The 21,368-nt window shown below is 42.9% G+C and overlaps 1 protein-coding gene across 2 annotated transcripts in view; it reads right to left on the reverse strand.

Moving 5' to 3' along the window:
• The window catches only part of PTPN14 (protein tyrosine phosphatase non-receptor type 14), a 204,859-nt gene continuing 183,491 nt past the window's right edge, over nucleotides 1-21,368 (reverse strand). For both annotated transcript variants that reach the window (XM_055234105.2, XM_063613914.1), the window contains 3 exons: nucleotides 20,450-20,684; nucleotides 15,757-15,920; nucleotides 1-9,350 (listed from right to left, as the gene is read on the reverse strand). In XM_055234105.2, coding sequence (XP_055090080.1) covers nucleotides 9,222-9,350; nucleotides 15,757-15,920; nucleotides 20,450-20,684 — 528 coding nt within the window. In that variant the 3' untranslated portion in view covers nucleotides 1-9,221. The remainder of the gene's footprint in view (nucleotides 9,351-15,756; nucleotides 15,921-20,449; nucleotides 20,685-21,368) is intronic.

Genomic DNA, 21,368 nt, shown 5'->3' on the forward strand with positions numbered 1-21,368 from the left:
TTTTCTCTGAAAAAAAGGTTTATTGCATATGGAAATCAATAGATATCTTTTACAAAAAAAGGTTAGAATAAAGATCTCACATTTGTAAAGGCACATATGAAACATTTTATAGCAAGCACAAGGGCAGTGAGAACATCAACAAGGTCCAATATCTAAATAAGACTTTATAAAAACAGATAGGAAACAGTGCAAAAAATACTGTCAAAGTCAGTTCTATACACCTCATAACTGTGTATACAACTGGCAAGCATAAGCTTATTTACTGATATAAAATAGCACATAGCAGAGCATGCATAGTTTTATTTTAGGCTTTTCATATTATTGATAGGGAGTCTATACCAAAGTACAGTTGACATGAATATTGATAAAAATCACTCCCCAGCTTAGGGAATGTCCTATAAACATCTCACCCCTCCCTCTGCTTACAACTACCGTTTGGTAGTAAGGAGACTGGGCTTCCATCTTGCAAGGTGGCAGGCGGCCACCACAGGGGGAGAATGTGCTCTCAGGATCCCAAGTCCCAACCTGGAATGCATTTCTTATGGCAACAACATAAGAGATGGTGATTAAATGTCTGTGTCAGCCCACAAAAGCCAACCAGATCTGGCTATCACAGCCCTCCATTTGGGCTGTGGTGGAGGTCAGTGGGCTTCTATGGGCTGACCCAAGAACCTTAAGAACAAACCAGTTTCTAAGTTGGGGACTTGTCTGTACATCGTTTCAAAATGAAACCTAATAAAGGTCATTTGTTTTGAATGATACCAAAATTCACAACATTTTGTGAAACAAAGATCAAGGAAAGCATCAAAATACTGAAGTAGGGAGCACAAGCCTAGTCCAGTGAAACAAACTAGATTAGCTTGTTACTTGATGTAACACAAGTTACATAAGGTTGCATGTTTATTAGTAATCTGTATATTTAAACCTTTTTTTCCACTGAAGTATCCTCAAGCACATTAATTAGCTATTGAAGGAACAAAGGACATACAAAGGAACTCATCTCTGATGAAGAGTAACTCAGAAAGGAGAAGGCTAATGAATTTTTAAGATTCCAAACAGTGGCAAGAAAGTTCAAAGGAAATTGCAGTAAAATTGTACAATGTTCAAGTTGAAAAAAAAATGGCTCTGAATTACAGCATTCAGTTCTATGCTCAAGGTATGTATTAGCTAACACTGCAGTTGTCAGAGGTGGGAAGCCCCTGAGAAATGCTGAGAACGCCAGGCACCCCAGCTCTGAGAGCCACCCTAGCTAAACTCAAAGCAGCATTCTTGAGATTTTAGCAAAAGGCTCTGCTCCAAGCCACAAAAAGATCCCAATCCAATCTTTTCAGCTTTATCCTCTAAAACCTTTTGTCAGATGAGATAGCATTTGTGTTTCCCAGGAGGAGAAGGTTGGGGAAGAAAATGAAGATAGCTTACATACAGATTTTGGATGACCAGCTAATCTTACCCCTTCCTAGATAAGTGAAAACAGATAAAATGTTTCTGGGCAGCCCAAAGGTTTACCACCTGTTTCACTAGAATGGCCAGTCTGTGTAAAGAGGCTATAATGAAGAAAGCATTCTCCCTGCAGGGAGAAGCTAGAAACAAATGGTTCTTCCTACACATCAGTCTGCCAAATGTAGCCTCTCTCAATCTATATAAGTTCACCTAGAAATAAATATTAAGTACTGCTGTCATCACTATTTTAAACAGAGCGTCTTTCATTTCTTCTAATAGTAAGTGACTGATTCTATCAGCAAGGGAGCAAAAGGGTGAGAAAGGGAGCTTCCTGCTTGCTGAGTTTTCTAGCTATTTTCATTCTGGTTATTTTCATCCGATCCGTCAGATCTTTTTTTTTTTTTTTTTTTTTTTTTTGAGACAAAGTCTCACTCTGTTGCCCAGGCTGGAGTGCAGTGCCATGATCTCGGCTCATTGCAACCTCCACCTCCCGGGTTTAAGCAATTCTCCTGCCTCAGCCTCCTGAGTAGCTGGGATTATAGGCATGTGCCACCATGCCTGGCTATTTTTTTTTTTTTTTATTTTTAGTAGAGATGGGATTTCACCACGTTGGCCAGGCTGGTCTTGAACCCCTGACCTCAGGTGATCTGCCTGCCTCAGCCTCCCAAAGTGCTGGTTTGACTACGGGTGTGAGCCACTGCATCTGGCCATTTGCCAGATCTTATTCTTTGAAACTATACAAGCAATTTAAAAAAAATTAAAATTAGATTTCCTAATTACATATTTTGGAGAGGTTTAAGGCAATGATTCTCTGACGAGGTTTAACTCTTTCATCTGGGTTGCACTCATAGGGTAGGTAAAGAAAAAGTGTACTGTTGAGAGTTGATCCATAAAGCAGATGGGGAAATATGAAAAGGCAGCAGAGGCTGGGTGTGATGGCTCACACCTGTAATCCCAGCACTTTGGGAGGCCGAGGCAGGTCATCACGAGGTCAGGAGTTTGAGACCAGTCTGGCCAACATGGCGAAACCCCATCTCTACTAAAAATATAAAAATTAGCCGGGTGTGGTGGTGCACACCTATAATCCCAGCTACTCGGGAGGCTGCACTCCAGCCTGCGCAACAGGAGTGAGACACGATCTCAAAAATTAAAAAAAAAAAAAAAGAAAAAAGAAAAAGAAAAAAAAAAAGAAAAGGCAGCAGACCCTAAGTGAACAAGGTGCTCATGGAATGAAGAGGGTGACAGCACACAACAGTCCCCACCTGTTCCCCTGAACAAGACAAGGAACACCAAAGTCACTGCATGTACATCCCAGTTTTGTGGCCTGAATATAAACATGACTTGCTCTAAAGGGAAATGTGCTCTGCAGCACCTCTGAGATCACAGGGGAGAAGAATCAAGAAATGCAAGAGCCGGGGCTGCTAACTCTGGGAGCCACCTGGGTAAGCAGAATGCTCTGCTAACAAGCAAGGCAAGGAAAGGCTGCCAGCAGCAGGCGAGGGAAGATGGTGCTTTTGATCAGCAAATCCAGGCAAATATGATACACCACACATCATAATCCATGACATTCATCAAGCTCTACCTCAACAGTGAAGACAGTTTAAAACTATGAGCTAGGGTGAAACAGACTCCAACACTGCTGCAGGCTTTCCCTAGCATGCCACTTGGTGGTTTCCATCACTCTGACATTACAGAAAGAGAGGCAGGGAGTAGGAGAGGCATTCCAGAGTTCAGAAAATTATTTGTGAAACAGAGAACTTTTGGATGGCAACTTCAGGACTGATGCAAAAATCCTTCCTCTCCCTCTTCCCATTTATAGAAACTCTTGGGCAAGTTTATGGCACTTCTGGGAAAGAATGATCCTGATGGCCCAAAGTGTGGCAGAAGGAACAATGACTTTCTACACAAATGTTTGTCATATTCAGGCTGCCCAGTAGCTCCAGCCCTCCTGCCTTGTAACTCAGTGTCCTTGAATTTTTAAAATGGGAAGGCTAAACAAAGCTCCAAACGGTAGGACTGATGCACATCCTCCTCTTTACTGTACCAAACAACAATCATTTTCTAGTCTATGAAATTGATGGATGCCAGACACTCAATGCTAGGCTCATGGACATTTTAATAGGGAATATCTTAGCTTGGCCTTGAGAAAGAAGATGCAGCTATATTAAGCTGGAAAGATAAGAAAGGTAGTCTGCTGAATAAAAATACTTACCTATCTGAGTTTCTAACAGAAACACAAAAGCTGACAGCAGGCTGGATAAAGGCTGAGTGTTGATGGGGCAAGCTGGTGGTCAAGTTTCATAGGGCCCCCTGAATACCACTGACTTCTGGACAACACATTTGAGGTGGCAGAATTTGATGAGATTTCCCCAATGTTTCTCCCTGGCATGTTGCTGTTACTTTCAACAGACGCCATCTGTAAGGTCCTTTGCCCCAAAATGTCTTAGAAGCTTAAGTAAAGACAAGAACTATTTTGCTTCCTTGCTCAGCATTCAAGAGAAGTAGCAAATGCAGTTTAACATCTTACAGCTTTATTTCCACCCTATAGGGCCAACTAGTTTGCCAACCATAAAGCTGTAGACCACTGGAAAATTTGTGTGGTTTCCATCGAAGACCCAAATTTCTCCATTTGGAAACCATGCTGGATGAGCTGTTGCTCTGCTCATGAAAAGAAATCACTAAATAAGAGCATGATGAGTGTCTCAAAACCATTGGCAATACAATAAAACACAGCAGCAGAATAATTGTTGATAAAACATGGGAATGCTCAATTCCCTAAAAGGGCTACCCTAAGAGCCCAACAGTAATTATGTGGTGCTTCCGGAAATTTCTTACTCTAGGAGCTCCATAGAGTTATTTCTGACACTGAGTAAGAACACAGGTCTACCCAATCCCATCCCTTGAATCTGTGCTCCCTGGCACACATCCTAGAATGCCCTGTACCCTCCATCCCCCCAGCCCCCCCACCTCAGGGGATTGACAGATCTTCCCCAAACGAAAATCGATAACAAAACAGTTGTCCTTTACCAAAGGGGGCAATCAAGGACCCTCTGCGAATACCAGAATCCATGGATGTTCAAGTCTTTTATATAAAATAGCATAGTATTTGCATATAACCTATGCACATCTCTTGTATACTTTAAATCATCTCTAGATTATTTACAATACCTAACTCAATGCCTACACATCGCTTCATTGCGTGAATTCAATGTAGTATTCAGCACATGGCAAATGCAACTTTTGGTTTTTGGAACTTTGTAGGTTTCCCCTCTTTCCCAAATATTTTTCAATCTGTGCTTGGTCGAATATAGGGATGTGGAACCCACAGATAGGGGTGGTCAACTGTACTCATCTTCACCATCGAATACACCATTAGATGAGGAAAGACAGACTAGAAGGCACATTCTGCTTTTTGACAAAGGACACTTTTGGGACCCATACGTCATGTAACAAGTAGGCTGAGGTCAGCTAATACAGACTGCTCATCAGGAAAGGACAGCAGCTAAAAACCCCAAAGTGACATGCCTGATGGCCAATCCAGCTTAAGAGAAGCTGCAGTACACTATCTACCTCTGCGACTTCCATGTCCCAGGAGACGGCCCATTCACCAAGTGACGCAAGGATCACTATGAGCAGGGCAGCAGGTTCACGAAAAGAGCTGGGCCACCCAGGGTACACCTTTTGTGTTCATGAGCACTGCTCTGGAGAAATGACATCTGGTGTTGGAACCCACAGTGTATCAGGGGGAAGATATAGGTGATCCATGCGAATACTGTCTATTCGTAGAAAATATGGTCCATTATTGGAAATTTCATATGGGTCAATCTACATTAAGCTGGAAAAATAATCAGCTGGATGAAAAGGCCAGCCTGCTGTACCCACTGGAGTTTATAACTGAAAAGCATAAGCTGAAAGAAGGCAGGATAAAGGTTAAGTAGGTGTAAGCCGTGGTCAAGTCCTACAAGGCCCACCCTCAGCAGTCTACAAAGACCCTCTCTTCAGGCTGATGAAAGAGGGGGCCAGAGATAGCCAAGTGACTCTTAGGAAAACAATGGCAGTTTAGTTATAATTTTAAAAAGTGGTTCCTCTTTTCAATCTACGAAATTAAAAGTAAAATTCTCTCAATTTAAGCTCCTCAAAAGCTTATGATTCAAAATATTCCATATAGGTGTTTTTAACTTCCCTGATCTTATTGTTTAGCTCCGACTGAATAGAGCAGCTCATTCATCTTTACTCCTATGTAATCAATGTTGAACATCCTTTTTTCATGCAACTAAATCCTCCTTTACTTCCTATCTGGGGAAAGAAGTGCATACCAATGTCTATGCTATCTGTAAATGCTACCAGAGACTCTTGCTAAAAGATGGTATATCCAGTATATCCTTAGAACCCAAGGAAACCAAAGAAACCTCAGCAGGACATTCCTCAGCTAAGCCAGCAGGCTCATCTCAAGGATGAAGACATCAAATTCAGCCCCCATGATTCAGGGACCACAGTAAACAAGGATGAATACCTCGGGTCAATGTATTCAAATGAGTGTGGATGAAAGAAACCAAACAGTTCAATTGGAAAACCTCGAAAACAGTGGCTGGAAAATGTTTGATGGCTTTGTTGTGAGATGGTAACCTTTTTTTCCTCCATTTTAAATTTTCTCCCTTCAAATCCAAACTGCAGCAATAGACACTGACAGCTCCAGCTTCAGACTTGATACATCATCAGGAAATCATTCCAAAAGCTCTAACTAGATAACTAATTTAATATACTTTGCTTCAAGGTTTATTCCTTGGCTTGCTTCCCAGATATAAAGCATCTCTGGGCAATTATTATGCAGATGCCACTGAAAGGACTTTAAATGGCTGCTGCTAATTTAACAGGAGATATGTTGGCATTTACTGGAGACGTGAAAAGGAATGCAAAATGTGCTAAAGAACCAAAGGCATTTGTTTTTAAAAGTGAAATATGTGGAACAACTCTTAAATGCTTTCTTTTGGATTTCAATATAAACTTTGGCTAGAAAGTTGAATATTAAACCTACTTCCTCCCTGCATTTTGTACACTAATGAATATTCCCGTAGCATACAGCAGGGACAGTGGATGAATTTCAAGGAAGCCCATGAGCTCTGATGACCTCAACGACACACCAGATCTATATGCTGTTCACATGAGACATTCTAACAGTGCCCACCTTGGGGCTTAGAGATAAAAGATAAATACTGATGTTGTTCATCATGCAATAAACCAGTAACTGAGACCACTTGCTAAAACATCCCTAACAGCAGAATATCCCAAGGATGGAAAAACCTCCAAGGAAACGAAACGAATACCTTTTTGCTTATTGATGAGCTTCTTATAACAAGGGTTTTAAGCTCTGTTCACTGAAAATACATGTAATACTAATGGTTTTCTTTCCAGGACAGACAACAAAACTCCAGAATCTACAAAGATCAGCAGATTACACTCCTCCACTGAGTCTTCAGACCTTGAAGTAGAAGACAGAGGGGAAGCCCTCCATCCCCAGATATTCTGAGTCTAACTTGGAGTACAGCCACCACAACACCTGGCCAGGTTGAAACAGAGGATTCCTATTCCAAAGAACTTAATGGGGAATATGCACCTGTTGGCATGTGGTGATGGGAAAGGTGTACTTTTTCTGGTTGATTTGATGTCACTCCTTCATCTTTTTAGCTCGGGGGGGGGGACAAAAGCAGCAATGAAGAAAGGCATATGGAACTCTCACAGCAGTCAATTCTAAGAAAAAAAACTGCAATTAAATTTTCCTTTCTCCTACATCTAGTTTTTCTTGACAACCTTTTTTCCTTTTTTTTTTTTTTTTTGGAGGCAGGGTCTCTCCGTAGCCCAGCCTGGACTGCAGTGGCAAGATCACAGCTCACTGCAGTCTCGAATTCTTATAATCAGGTGATCCTCCCGCCCCAGCCTCCTGAGCAGCTGGGACTACCAGGGCATACCACCATGCCTGGCTAATTTTTGTACTTTTTGTAGAGACGGGGTTTCATCATGTTGCTCAGGCTGGTCTCGAACTCCTTAGCTCAAGCAATCTGCCCGCCTTGGCCTTTCAAAGTGCTGGGATTACAGGTGTGAACCACTGTGCCTGGCTGACTACAGTTTTTTAATTGCATGTTTGTTCTTTGAACTGACCACTGTGGGCATTCCATGCCTTCCTCCACGGCCGCCTTTTTCCCAAGCTGAAAAGACAAGGAAGATGGGGCATCAAATTAACTAGAAAGAGCACGCCCTGTGACTTCCCATCACCACGTCACAACAGGTGCCTATCAAAGCTGTACTCAAGAAAAGGTAGACATACAATGATAAATCCCCCAAAATGCAGTAAGAGGAAAAAAGTACAAAACATGATTTATTGTGTACCAACCTTGGAAATTCAGAAGGACACTGACCAATGAAGCCACAGGAAGAAACTAAGAACTGGGCTTCAAAGTGAAGATAACTGACCAGAGAGTGGATTTTATGAAGAAAAGGAAAGAAGCACAGGGCTTTGCCAATGACAATTCTACCATTGTTCATCAAGTGGCCCCAAGTTTGGACTATGGGGTCCTGAGTGGGATTAATTCTGATCTTGCAGGCCAAAGCCTGAAGATGATACCAGCACAGTGGGGGTCACATTTGATGTGTTTCCTGGCCAGGACCCCTGTTATGTAGCTAAATGCCATACAGCTCCCATAAATCAGCTTCCCCATCTGTTTCCTTGATGACCTTTCCAATGACTTAGTGACCTCAACTTTCAGGTCTCTGTCCAACACACACATCTTATTTAAATAAAAAACAATGATCATCAAGGCCCTGCCTGAAAAACACAATCCTCAAAGGCCCTGCCCAACTCCTTTCTCTTTCTAGGTCTGCTATCCTCTCTCAATCAGGGTAGAGCCTTAACTGCACAGATGGCCTGGTCCAGAGCCTCAATGCCACCAGACAGGGTCCTACTGAGCAGACGGGAGAGGTAGCAACAAATACCCAAGGTACAGTCGCCAGCAGGGAAACACAAGCTCCAGAGCCCAGAATAAGGGGTGGTCAAGAAAAGCACAACACAGAGCTTGTCTTTCGGCCCCAAAGATGGCAATTACTGCACTGTAAAGGCAGCACTGTCTTTAGCTATTCTGTCTTTAACTCAAGCTTGAGGGGGAAGTTGGGGTGGGGTGTGGGGGAGAGGAGACTACTGAGGATGAGGGGTGGAAATGAAGAAGAGAGGAAACTGTCTATCAAGGCTCATGAGCCCCAAAATATGAGATAATCGTGTTTGTTCCTTCAGACCCTTTTCTTTATATTTCAGGACGAATTCATTTTCTTACCGTCTTTGCTTTGGATATAAGCAATGAATGATGAATGAATCAAGCTGATAAATGAATTAAGCTGATGAATTTCAGCTGGTTGGTTACAAATCTGGCTGCAACTTCACAAGAGGTGTGCTCCCTCATGCCTCTGTCCCCAGAATGATCCAGCAGGCAACCTTACCTGCTGACATATATTACAATACAGATTAGTCAAGATGTAGTTCAAATGAAAAGTACTATATTACCAGGAAAACTGCATTATAATAATTCACAAAAGTTATTCCAAAGGGGAAAAAAATAAATTATCTCATATAAAATAATACATGGTATTTGTGAATAATCTTGGCTACTGTCTTCAGAGAGCCTGTTTGCTGCCAGCCACCTGCACTCCTGAGGGGGGAGCAGATGTTGTCTGGAGGTGACTCTCCTCCAGCATGATGGAGCTGGGTCCCTCCTCCAGGAGCTGGATTGGGGGGATTAAATGAGTCTGGAGTTTTGGAGGAACTGGATGAGGACTTGGTAGACAAACTTGTACTGAGCGATGGTCTGGATCATGAACATCCTCTGCTCCCTGAGGAGCCTTAGCATCATGGGCACTTCCACCTTCTGCAAGAAAAGAGAGAAAGCACAAGGTCCTGAGACAGGAGGCTTCCCTTTGAGCATTCCTCATTCCCTCATTCAGGAAGCACTCACCCCCTGCCCATGTCCAGGTACAAGAGAAAGCAAGGGACTCTGCCCTGGCTGGGTTTTATACATCAAACGGTTTATACCAGTAACTGGAGAACCTGGTCATCATGTGTCACTGGTGGGATATTTTATTTTTATTTAATTTCAAATTTTCTGAGAGGGTCTTGCTGTGTCACCCAGGCTGGAGTACAGTGGCACAGTCATAGTTCACTGCAGCCTTCAATTCCTGGGCTCAAGCAATCCTCCTACCTGAGTCTCCCAAAGTGCTAGGGTTACAGGCGTGGGCCACCACACCTGTCCTGGTGTATTATTTTAAATACAGACTAATCTGCTGGATAAAACATAAAGGCTGGAGTTAGACCTGAATGGTACTCTCAACTCCCCCACAACCCAATGACAGGATTTAAGACATCTCAGGGTCTTAGTTTCCTCATCTGTAAAATCAGGATAATAATGCTTTCCTCTAACAGCAGTGTGGCCTTGCCCTAGTTAGTTACATTTCCTCAGCAATAACATGGGGTATGAAATAACATTTGCCTCATGGGATCAAATGATGAAACACATATCAAGCATTTAGTGCACAGTGAGTGCTTAATAAATATTACTCATCATTCCTTTTTTTTTTTTTTTTGAGACAGAGTTTCACTCTTGTTGCCCAAGCTGGAGTGTAGTGGTGTGATCTCGGCTCACTGCAACCTCTGCCTCCCAGGTTCAAGAGATTCTCCTGCCTGAGCCTCTGGAGTAGCTGGGATTACAGGTGCGCACCACCACGCCCGGCTAGTCTTTTGTATTTTTAGTAGAGACAGGGTTTCATCCTGTTGGCCAGGGTGGTCTCGAACTCCTGACCTCTGGTGATATGCCCACTTCGGCCTCCCAAAGTGCTGGGATTACAGGTGTGAGCCACCACGCCTGGCCTCATTATTCCTTTATTAACATTAATAAATGTTACTAATGCAATTATAATCTCACAGGACTGTGGTCATGATCAAGTGAGATAATTTAAGTGTGAACCTTTAAAATGTCAAAGCGCCATCTCTGAACACCAGTCCTACTTGGAGTAAAAGCCTTTAACTGAGAACACTTTTTTTTTTTTTTTTTGAGATGGAGTCTCCCTCTGTTTCCCAGGCTGGAGTGCAGTGGCTCAATCTCTGCTCACTGTAACCTCCACCTCCCAGGTTGTAGCAATTCTCTTGCCTCAGCCTCCTGAGTAGCTGGGATTATAGGCACGCACCACCATGCCTGGCTAATTTTTTTTTTTTGTATTTTTAGTAGAGATGGGGTTTCAGCATGTTGGTCGGGCTGGTCTCGAACTCCTGACCTAGTGATCTGCCCACCTCGGTCTCCCAAAGTGCTGGGATTACAAGCGTGAGCCACTGCACCTGGCCAAGAACACCTATTTTGAGACAAGGTCTTGCTCTGTCACCCAGGCTAGAGTGCAGTGGTGCGATCATAACTCATTGCAACATCGACCTCCTAGGCTCAAGCAATCCTCCCACTTCAGCCTCCTGAGTAGCTGGAACTACAGATGCACAACACCACACCCAGCTAACTTTTAAAATTTTGTGTAAAGGTGAGGTCTCACTCTGTTGCCCAGGCTGGTCTCAAACTCCTGAGCTCAAGCAATCCTCCAGCCTTGGCCTCTAAAAGTCTTAGCATATGGGCATGAGCCACTGTGCCTAGCCTTGAGTCTTAAATGAGAACATTTTGAGTATTACATGAGATTGCCTATGTGTGAATTCTTTGAGAATATATACGATGATATATACTATCATTAATGAAGGGAAATTAATACAGTGTCATGGGTACTTGAGCAGACCAGAGGCTGTCACAGTGTCCTCTCCCCTCACCTTCACCATGTCCATCCTTCTGGACTAGTCAGGACACATATGGCTGGAGCACCCCTGAGCTGTGGAGGCCATGGTGGCCTCAGCACATTCACTCTGCTCTGGGAGCTCTTAACCCCGGGCAAATGATGGCACCCAGGAAGTTTTCAAGGGCTAAGCAAGTGTTTAAAAGAAAATAATAAAAACTCAGCTGTATGCCTGACTTTGTAATCTTTGAACCTTAAAAAATAATTTTAGCTATTTCCAAACCGTGTATAGTTATGACATGACACGTGCCATCAGTCACTCTTATTCAACACCAGCTAAGGAATGCACATCACAAACTTGTGATGTTGCCTGGGCTACAGTGCAGTGGTGCAATCACAGTGGTGCAAAGGGACAAAGTCAAGTCCCTGCCTAATAAGAAAAGGAAAAAAAGGCATGTGAATCTTCGAACTATGAATCAAAATACAGAGCCTAGGTTATAAGCTTCTGATGGTAACAAGTAGGTCTCTGCCTAAATTATATTGCAAAGTGACCAGTATCATGAGATGTGACCTAGAGCCACCTAATAATGAACTTAATTTCATGTTTGATGAGGATTACTCTGTGGCACTGAAGATAAAAGAATAGAGAGAATAAGGCTGTTCCTCTCCCCTACCCACCAAAGGTTTTAGCCAGGAGGCAGGATCACACTGGTGTTCAGAGCACAGGCTCTGAGTAAGGCTTCCTCTGCTTAATTTCAGCTCTACCACTTCTTGGCTGTGGGAAGTGGGCACATTACTTCATTTACCTATGACTCAGTTTCTCTTCTGTTATGCGAGGATACTGATATGGTCTTGGCTCTGTGTCTCCATCCAAATCTCATGTTGAATGGTAATCCCCAGTGTTGGGGGAGGGACCTGGTGGGAGGTGATTGGAACATGGGGGCAGATTTCCCTCTTGCTGTTCTTGTGACAGTGAATTCTCATGAGATCTGGTTGTTTAAAAGTATGTTGCACTTCCCCCTTTGCTCTCTCTCTCCTGCTGCCATGTGAAGACGTGCTTAATTCCCCTTTATCCTTCCACCATGATTGCAAGTTTCCTGAGGCCTTCCAGCCATGCTTCCTGTATAGCCTGCAGAATTACGAGTCAACTAAACCTCTTTCCTTCATAAATTACCCAGTCTCAGGTAGTTCTTTATAGCAGTGTGAGAATAGACTAATATAGGTACTAACAGGACTTAGCTCACAGTGTCACTGCAAAGGCTACTTGTGTTAATACTATCAGGCTCTTAGAATAGTGTGTATACATGGTAAACACTAGACACAAGTTAGCTGTTACGATATTATTTTCAATGTTGTCACCATCACCACCTCCTCCTCCTCTACCATCATCCCCATCTCAATTACCTGTAGGACTGAGCCTAAATGATAGTATATTGTCTGATATGGACAAGTCTGGGGGCATGACAAAGCAAGTTCTCCTGGTCTTCAGTGAAAGGGTCCCAGCTGGCTTAAAGATTCATTCACTCCCACAGGCTGTGCTCTTAACTGCCCCCGAGCCAAGGAAGCACAAAGCAGTTGACACTTGCTCAATCTTGTCTAGAAGACATTTTCTCCTCCTCACTTTATGAAGCGGCAAGATCAAGACATCTGCCCTTTGGCTACTGAGATCCTGACCTTTTGTAATTAGCTGTAGCTGGAGACAGCTACATCCAGGGGACTGAGTGTCCTGCAGACCATAACACGAGTGCTTTCTGAAAAACTCTATGCACCTTAAAAAGTCTCAGCTAACACTCAGTGACCAAAAGCACTGGGCCACAGGGAGGCTTCCCAGAGCAGCCTGGGACAGCCGTCCCCACTCCCCACCGCACAGCTACCAACCTCATTGTAAGTGTCTGCGTTTCATTGTTTCTGCTCAAATTTTCTGTATTTAGAATGAGACTGGGAGGGACAAGTCCAGGAAAAAGAAAGGCCATTTCATTGACAGAATTAAAACTGCATGAATTACGACTAAAATATAAAGTATGCTAAATCCACAAGCTGTGGAAAGAAGGCAGGGGAGTTTGGACGGGAGAAAAATGGGACCCACAATTTAATATATATTTGTTAAAATCTTTGCTTGAAACACAAAATAAACTAAACATGGTCTACTCTTCTCCTGAAATAGGGGATTGGATCTTACTAGCCAGGCCTGAAACAGTACCAGAACAAAAGGAGAGCATTTTTCCCCCCTAACCATCTACCAATAGCAACCATGGGAAATAGGACAGATAAGACTGGCTATATTTGTGCTAGGGGAAGAGAAGTGAAAAATATGAGTCATCTTGCTATCTTTGAATATCAATGGGAACAGAAGTTCTTTTTGGGTTGACCACGTCCCAGCAAAGAATGTTCTGGCATGCAGTTGGGCACTGAGGAAATCCGCTATGTTTGGACACACCATAGAGCATTTAACTACCCTGAGCCTTCACCAAGTCCACAGGAGGCCACACTGGCCGAATCCCTCACTCCAAACTGTTCCGGATTTGATATGCCTTGTCTGTGTTCTGCCAGACCAATAACATCTGGTGTTCAGTGAGCCCCCATGTCATTGTCTCACTGAGGCTCAGCCTTTGATGGGTCTCCAAAGAGCTCAGAACAGAATAGTCTTTCATGTCAGACAAGACAGAATGGCTTCTTGAGTTGAAAGGGGAAGTGGGGAGCGGAGCACAGGGAGTGGGGAAAGAAGTGGAGTGGCCAGGCTCACGCCTGTAATCCCGTCAACTCGGGAAACCGAGGTGGAAGGACTACTTGAGCCCAGGAGTTTGAGACCAGCCTGGGCAACATAGCAAAACCCTGTCTCAAAAAAAAGAAAAAAAAGAAAAGAAAACAAGGGGGGGAATTTGGTGACAAAAGTGATATGAAGAGAAGGAAAGGACAATTAGGTGGGGGAGGTGATGATGAGGCCCTCAAGCCATGCACACACTGATTCTACCTCATCTTATTTTGTCTTCCTAGCAATGGATGGAGACTCAGTGGCAGGTTACTCATTGTTCTAGAGATTTCTAGAGATCTCTAGTAGTGACAGGAATAGAGAGGCAAACAATAAAAAAATCCTATGTGGGACAAAATGGTAAAACCTCAGAGGGCAGTGACATTTCTGTTATGTAGTCTCAACTGATTCCATGATGAGCATTTCGCTCAAGCTTTGTTTTATGTTTTTCTAACATTAGGCTACAGTTGGGATTGCCCCTTTTCCAATTTTTAGCAGCACGAACATTCATTCCCATGGACAGACTAGAAGATTCTCAAAATTATCTTTTCATAGGCAGAGAGTTTAATGTCTAAGCTTAGCATTTGTTGTTTTCCTGGATGATTCAATATGACAAACTTCATGTAGCAATATTTAATCTGATTTTCAAACAATTCATGCTATTGAATAAATAGGTATATTATCATATAAATTCCTCCACAGAGTTGCAACAAATCATTCTGTAATTTTAAAACTACCAAACCACAAGTTTCCTTTAATTTTTCAAGCCATATAGTTTGAAAACTGAGTAAGAACCAAATCTTATTCAGAGTTTGGAGGCAGAGTGAAGACAGGAAATAACTCTGGACCCAGACACAGAAGACCTTGCTTCTGGCTTCAGTACCACTGTGTAAGAGCCACATGGCACTAGACAAATAATGTAATTATTTCTGTGCCTCAGTTTCCTCTTCTGTGAAACGGGAAGAGTGACATGTTCATGGCTCCTCTACTTGGCTGATATGGCAGGCAAAAGCCCCTTAAAACTTATAGTGTCCCACATAGCTAGAAGGTAGAACTATTCCTTAGCTTTTGACTGCTGTTTGTCTCACCTACACAAAATCGAAAGTCTCTCAGTGTAACTCCCTAATCCTACAGCAGCAAAGGAATGCCACGTACCTTGTGTGCACAGGCTCAGCAGCACCCCACTTCTGCAGGGAGAAGGGGTAGGGTGACCCGCCGACGCAAAGACGGGGATGTTTGCATGCTCAAAGTATCTACTCTGCTCCACTACACCACACAACGACCAGACTAGACAAGCAAACAACCCCCCAAACCTCACTCTGAAGAATGAAAAACATTTTCCAAGTAGACACATTTTCGCCTAGGATTTAGGCCAGAACACATCCTAGAAATGTAAGACGCATCGAAACTCTATGGGGTCAAATAACTCACCATGGAAAATTACCCACAATAAAACCAGGCTATCTACAAAATGCCGAAGACTTCTGGAAGTAGATGCCGACTAAGATCACATTTTCTAAGTGTTTTCTATTGCACACCCTCATTTCTCCTCTTTTATCTAGGTATCTACCCAGAGCAGTGGGAGGGCAAAAAGATAAGGAGGGCTGTAAATGTCAGAGTCAAACTAGGAACCAGGAGCCTGGAAAACTCTGGTCGGGAGAGAGGAAATTAACCACTGAAAATGCAAGGGCGCAGGCAAAGGTTTGGCCAGGGTGTAGACTTGTCCCTAAGGGGGAATATCCGGAGAGAAGCCCAAAATGACTCACTTCGTTATGCTCCAAGCAGTAGATCATCAGCTCAGAAAGAATGAGCACGCCGGTCCTTCCCACCCCAGCACTACAGTGGACCACGATGGGCGGGTGCCGGTTCTTGGTACCTTCCAGCATGCTGTTGGTATGGCGACGGACCGACTGGATCTCCTCCAAGTAGGCTGCAGGACAAAAAGCAAATTCTGTCACGAAAGTCCTCCATGGCTTCGCATATAAGTTGGGGAGGGGGGAGCGGAAGAGAACTGATGGTGAATGTGTGTGTGTGTGTGTGTGTGTGTGTGTGTGTGTGTGTGTGTGTGTGTGTGTGTGTGTGTGTGTGTTTTTTAAGTGACAATAATTTACAGTTCTTACAAGACACTAATTATTTGGCTGGTACCCAACGTACAGTCCTGGATCCAGAAAGGACCAGCTGGGAGTCAATTAGTTCATGGGAGAATTTGTTCTTTAAATTAAATAGTTCTTTTTTAAAAATTAAATTCTGTTTTCCCCTCTGCAAATCCCTAAGTCCCTCAAGCAGATGATTCTAGACATTACTTACAGCAATTCCTGCTATTAACAGACTGGGATCAGAACAACTGCTAAGTCCCCTTGAAATGCCCGCCTGTCAGAGCCAATTTCTGGTGGGGAGAGAGCATCCATCTGCCCCTTCTTCCTTCCCCTCACTGATGAGTGAATGTCAACTGAGGCTTGACTTCATTTTTGGATTTTAAAGTAGACTTCGGGGAGTCTGCTTTTCAGCATAAATTCCACGGGGCTATGTGAGTAGCCCAAGATGAAACCCCTTTCTGGAGGCAACATGTGTGTGAGGTGGAGGGGGTCATGATACCCCCCATGCCTTCTAGCATCTGCTTGGCTCAGCAGGGCTGTGCAGGGAGGGGTGTGTTCATGACTCCAATTGGACAAAAGAAAAATCACAAGATTCCAAGCCTTAATGACTTTTTTCACAACCATGAAAAAGAGAAAAGTATAGAAATGTAATCCTCAGACACTCCAAAAACCCCCAAAATTTAATTAGTAATTTAGATTTTGTAGTAGCTCAGGACAGAAACAGGTTTAAAGGTTCTTGATACTCAGTGAACCTCATCCTAAGGCAAAAGTGTAAACCAGACTATAGGAGAAATGTTTACATTGTTGAAGAGAAAAAAGTAGGTTTGAACCATTCAAATAATTTCAAAGCACCTGTTTACAGACATATATAAATAATCCATAATTTCCTTTATAAACTTATCTAATTACCAAATAATCTGAAGTGGTTTACCAAAAAAGCAAACTATTATTATCACTACTACTACTACTACTATGATGATGATGACTAGTAGTAGTTATTAGTACTAGTCATAGCAGTACTACTAGTAGTAGTAATGTACAATGAGACAGGATAAAACAAAAAAGAAAGAATGGCCGGGCGCGGTGGCTCATGCCTGTAATCCCAGCACTTTAGGAGGCTGAGGCGGGTGGATCACCTGAGGTCAGGAGTTCAAGACCAGCCTGACCAAGATGATGAAACCCTGTCTCTACTAAAAATACAAAAATCAGTCGGACGTGGTGGCATGAGCCTGTAATCCCAGCTAGTAATTCCAGCTACTCGGGAGGCTGAGACAGGAGAATTGCTTAAAACTGGGAGGCGGAGGTTGCAGTGAGCCAAGATCCTACCATTGCACCCCAGCCTGGGCAACGAGAGCAAAACTCCGTCTCAATTAAAAAAAGAAGAAAAGGAGATGTCGTGAGATGAATAGAGGGAGTAGTTACTATTAGGTACCAATACAAGCTAGATACTGCGTGTGGAATCTTCTTTACCATTTTTCTGCGAGGGGGAAAAGATGGCAACTGAGTATTCTATCTGACCAAAGGCAATATTTACATACAAGAGACAAAGCTTTACTTGAGCTAAATTTAAGAAGAAAAATAAAAGGAATGTTGGGTAATACAGTAGATGCCACTTTCAAATTGAGCTTTTCATGTAATGGAGAGAAGGTGGATTCAAAGGATGTTTCCTCTATCAGTCATATTAATAAAGTTCCTTATGCTGTAACTCAATAAAGACTTCTGGAGGGCAGTAAACAATTTGGTTCAGGTACTCTGCATCCAGGTAATCCAATTTAAACATGGGCAAAAATATTTTACAACCTAGGAGAAATACATTCAACATTTCTAATGCCCTGCACAGAATACGTGTATTGACTTTCCTAAAAGTATAATACATACATTTACATTCTTTAAAAATACTATGTATTTTTTGGTAATTTAGACAAGATTTCCTTAATTGGTTCTGATTTAAAAGACTATACTTTAAAGTGCCTTATAAGCTCACTCTTTCATCAGAGCTATTGGCCAATCAACAAACTGATCTATTTATATTATTTCCCTCTTCTGCTTCTTGGAGAAAATTTTAGTAAGTCAATTAGCACGTGATAGGCTGAAAGAAATACAATGAGCACCGTTACGAGGAAGGGAAGTTCTGCAAAGGTCATTGCCCTTATTTCAAGCTACAGATAACAAGCCATTTGACTTTAGGCAAATCATGAGTCCTCTCTGGATCTTACTCTAGATTCTCTGACTCCAGTCATCCTTCTACTCTCTGCTTTCAGTGCCAAAATCCTCAAGTACCATCGTCACTTTCATGGAAATGAAATGCTTGTATTGCTGGATAAGTACACATCAGAATATTTATTGGAACTTGTAAATCAGTATTTTTAGGTCTTGAGAACCTGTTCTCTCCCTTTCTCATTCCCTTTTCTCCCATTCTAAATGAATACCAAAATAAAATCAAGGTTTTGACATTATCCAACATCTGGATCATGGTCCCTCCGTGGTAGTCACAGGTCTTCCACTAGCTGGAGAGTCAACAACAGAGCAGGCACAAGGCTACAGGGAGCATCTGGGGCTCCTTTCCAGTTGGGTGAGTAAGGAATGGGGTTTCCCGACAAGCACAGGACAGTTAGGCAAGCATGTGGAAAGAAAGAGGGAGAGCTCCAGCCACCACTGAAAAGCAGAAGAGGGTATCAGATCTCATCTTTGGACGATGATGACTAGCCTGTCTTTCCCATTAGGCTCTGAGTACCTTGAAAGCGAAGACTGAACTCAGTGTCATCTCTGCATTCTCAGAGCCCAATCCAGTGCCTGGCATGTAGTGGGTACATGCCCAATTTTGGGCCTTTCAAATAAAAATACTGCACATAATCTGGTGAATTAGTTTCTAATATAACCACATTCTAAAAACACACATACACAGAAATTAATGAATTTGCCATTGAGCAAATTTCAGTTTTAAAAACTACAAGAGGGTTTCAATACTTCTTAGTGTCTTCATAAAAATATGAGAAAGTATGAGAAAGTACTGAGATTTATGACTATAGGAAAATATAGGGCTTGTGAGATGCAAACCTTCATGAAAAAATTTTTTAATGTTATTCATTTATATTTATTTATTTATTTATTTATTTATTTATTTATTTATTTTTTAGATGGAGTTTTGCTCTTGTTGCCCAGGCTAGAGTGCAATGATGCAATCTCGGTTCACTGCAACCTCCGCCTCCCCGGTTCAAGCAATTTTCCTGCCTCAGCCTCCCCAGTAGCTGGGATTACAGACATGTGCCACCACACCTGGCTAATTTTGTATTTTTAGTAGAGATGGGGTTTCACCATGTTGGTCACGCTGGTCTCCTCACCTCGGGTGATCTGCCAACCTCAGCCTCCCAAAGTGCTGGGATTATAGGTGTGAGCCGCCATGCCTGGCCTATTTTTAAATTTTATTTCTCCTTTTTTTAAAATGTGCTAAAGTGGACACAACATAACATTTACCAGTTTAACCATTTTTAAGTACACAGTTCAATGGCATTAAGCATATTCACAGTTGTGCAACCATCACCATCATCCATGTCCAGTACTTTTTCACTGTCCCAAACAGAAATGTTGCACCCATCAAATGGTAATTCCTGGCTGGGCACGGTGGCTCGCACCTGTAATCCCTGCAATTTGGGAGGCTGACGCGGGCAGATCACTTGAGGCCAGGAGTTCAAGACTAGCCTGGATACATGGTAAAACCCCATCTCTACTAAAAATACAAACATTAGCTAGACGTGGTGGCTGTGCCTGTAGTCCCAGCTACTTGGGAGGCTGAGGCAGCAGAATTGCTTGAACCTGAGAGGCGGAGGTTGCAGTGAGCTGAGATCGTGCCACTGCACTCCAGCCTGGGTGAAAGAGTGAGACTTCACCTCAAAAAAAAAATTTGTAATTTCCCAATCCTCCTTTGCCCCAGCCCCTGGTAACCTCTCACCTACTTTCTGTCTCTGACCTTGCCTATTCTAGGTACCTCATATAAGTGGAATCACACAGTTTTTGTCCTTTTGTGACTGGATTATTTCCACTCAGCATCATTCCTCAAGGTTCATCCTTGTTGTAACATGTGTCAGAACAGTTACTGATTAAATGAGTAGCTAAAGGTCTGAATCAAGGTAGAGCCAATATGTTGATCACAGTCTTAGCTTACATGCATGAAAGGTAAACAGAATAAGTGACATGTATTATTACACTCTGTTCTACATAAGAAAGGAATAAATATTTCAATATTATAATACTTTTGCCACTTAAGAGAAAGCATCTTGTTTTCCCATTCCATCTCCAACGGACGGATTATTGACACAGATCGTAAAAGTCAGTCAGGTAGCAGACTGGGAAGAAAAACACTTACATAAAAATCCTTGGACATCCTCTGGACAGCCGTGATCTGGCCAGTCAGTATATTGTAAATGCCACACTGTCCTTTCTTGCCCAGACAAAAGGTGCTTGACCTTCAAGCCCGTGGTTGCATAGCAAACAGAATCTGTTCGAAACTTCGTGGTGACCTTGAACTTGCCATAGGTGGCTGAGCTGTGCTTGGAACCCAGTTTGGGCCAGTATCGGTGGCTTTTGGTTCGTCCACCCTCCTAAATCACAGATAAAAGCAAAATTGCAAATAGGTCAAGGGAAGCTCTCATCCTTTTAATCCTAAGGTATGAAGACAGAAGAAAATGCAAATAGCTTCTAAATCTCTAGTTCAGTAGCACTCTGCAGTGTCTACCACAGGGTAGATCCTATACATGCTAGTTAAGACCAATAACACAATTTACGATGACAGTTACATCAATGGAAAATTTAAAAGATTCACAACCGAGGTGCAGTAGAATGTTAGAGAGAAGTGCAAGTGCAAAGTCTAGAAGCAGGAACAAGCTTGGAGCATTCAAGAAACAAAGGTCGGCCAGGTGAGGTGGCTCATGCCTGTAATCCCAGCACTTTGGGAGGCCGAGTCGCGAAGATCAGAAGGTCAGGAGATCGAGACCATCCTGGCTAACACGGTGAAACCCCATCTCTACTAAAAATACAAAAAAATTAGCCAGGCGCGGTGGCGGGCGCCTCTAGGCCCAGCTGCTGGGGAGGCTGAGGCAGGAGAATGGCATGAACTCGGAAGGCGGAGCTTGTAGTGAGCCGAGATCGCGCCACTGCACCCCAGCCTGGGCGACAGAGGGAGATTCCATCTCAAAAAAAAAATAAAAATAAAAATAAAGAAACGAAGGTCTTCGGGGTGGCTGGAGTGTGACATGTGAGGGGGCAGGCGGTTGGAGAGGAGACTG

The sequence above is a fragment of the Symphalangus syndactylus genome, chromosome 19 (assembly GCF_028878055.3).
Source record: "Symphalangus syndactylus isolate Jambi chromosome 19, NHGRI_mSymSyn1-v2.1_pri, whole genome shotgun sequence".
NCBI lineage: Eukaryota > Metazoa > Chordata > Mammalia > Primates > Hylobatidae > Symphalangus > Symphalangus syndactylus.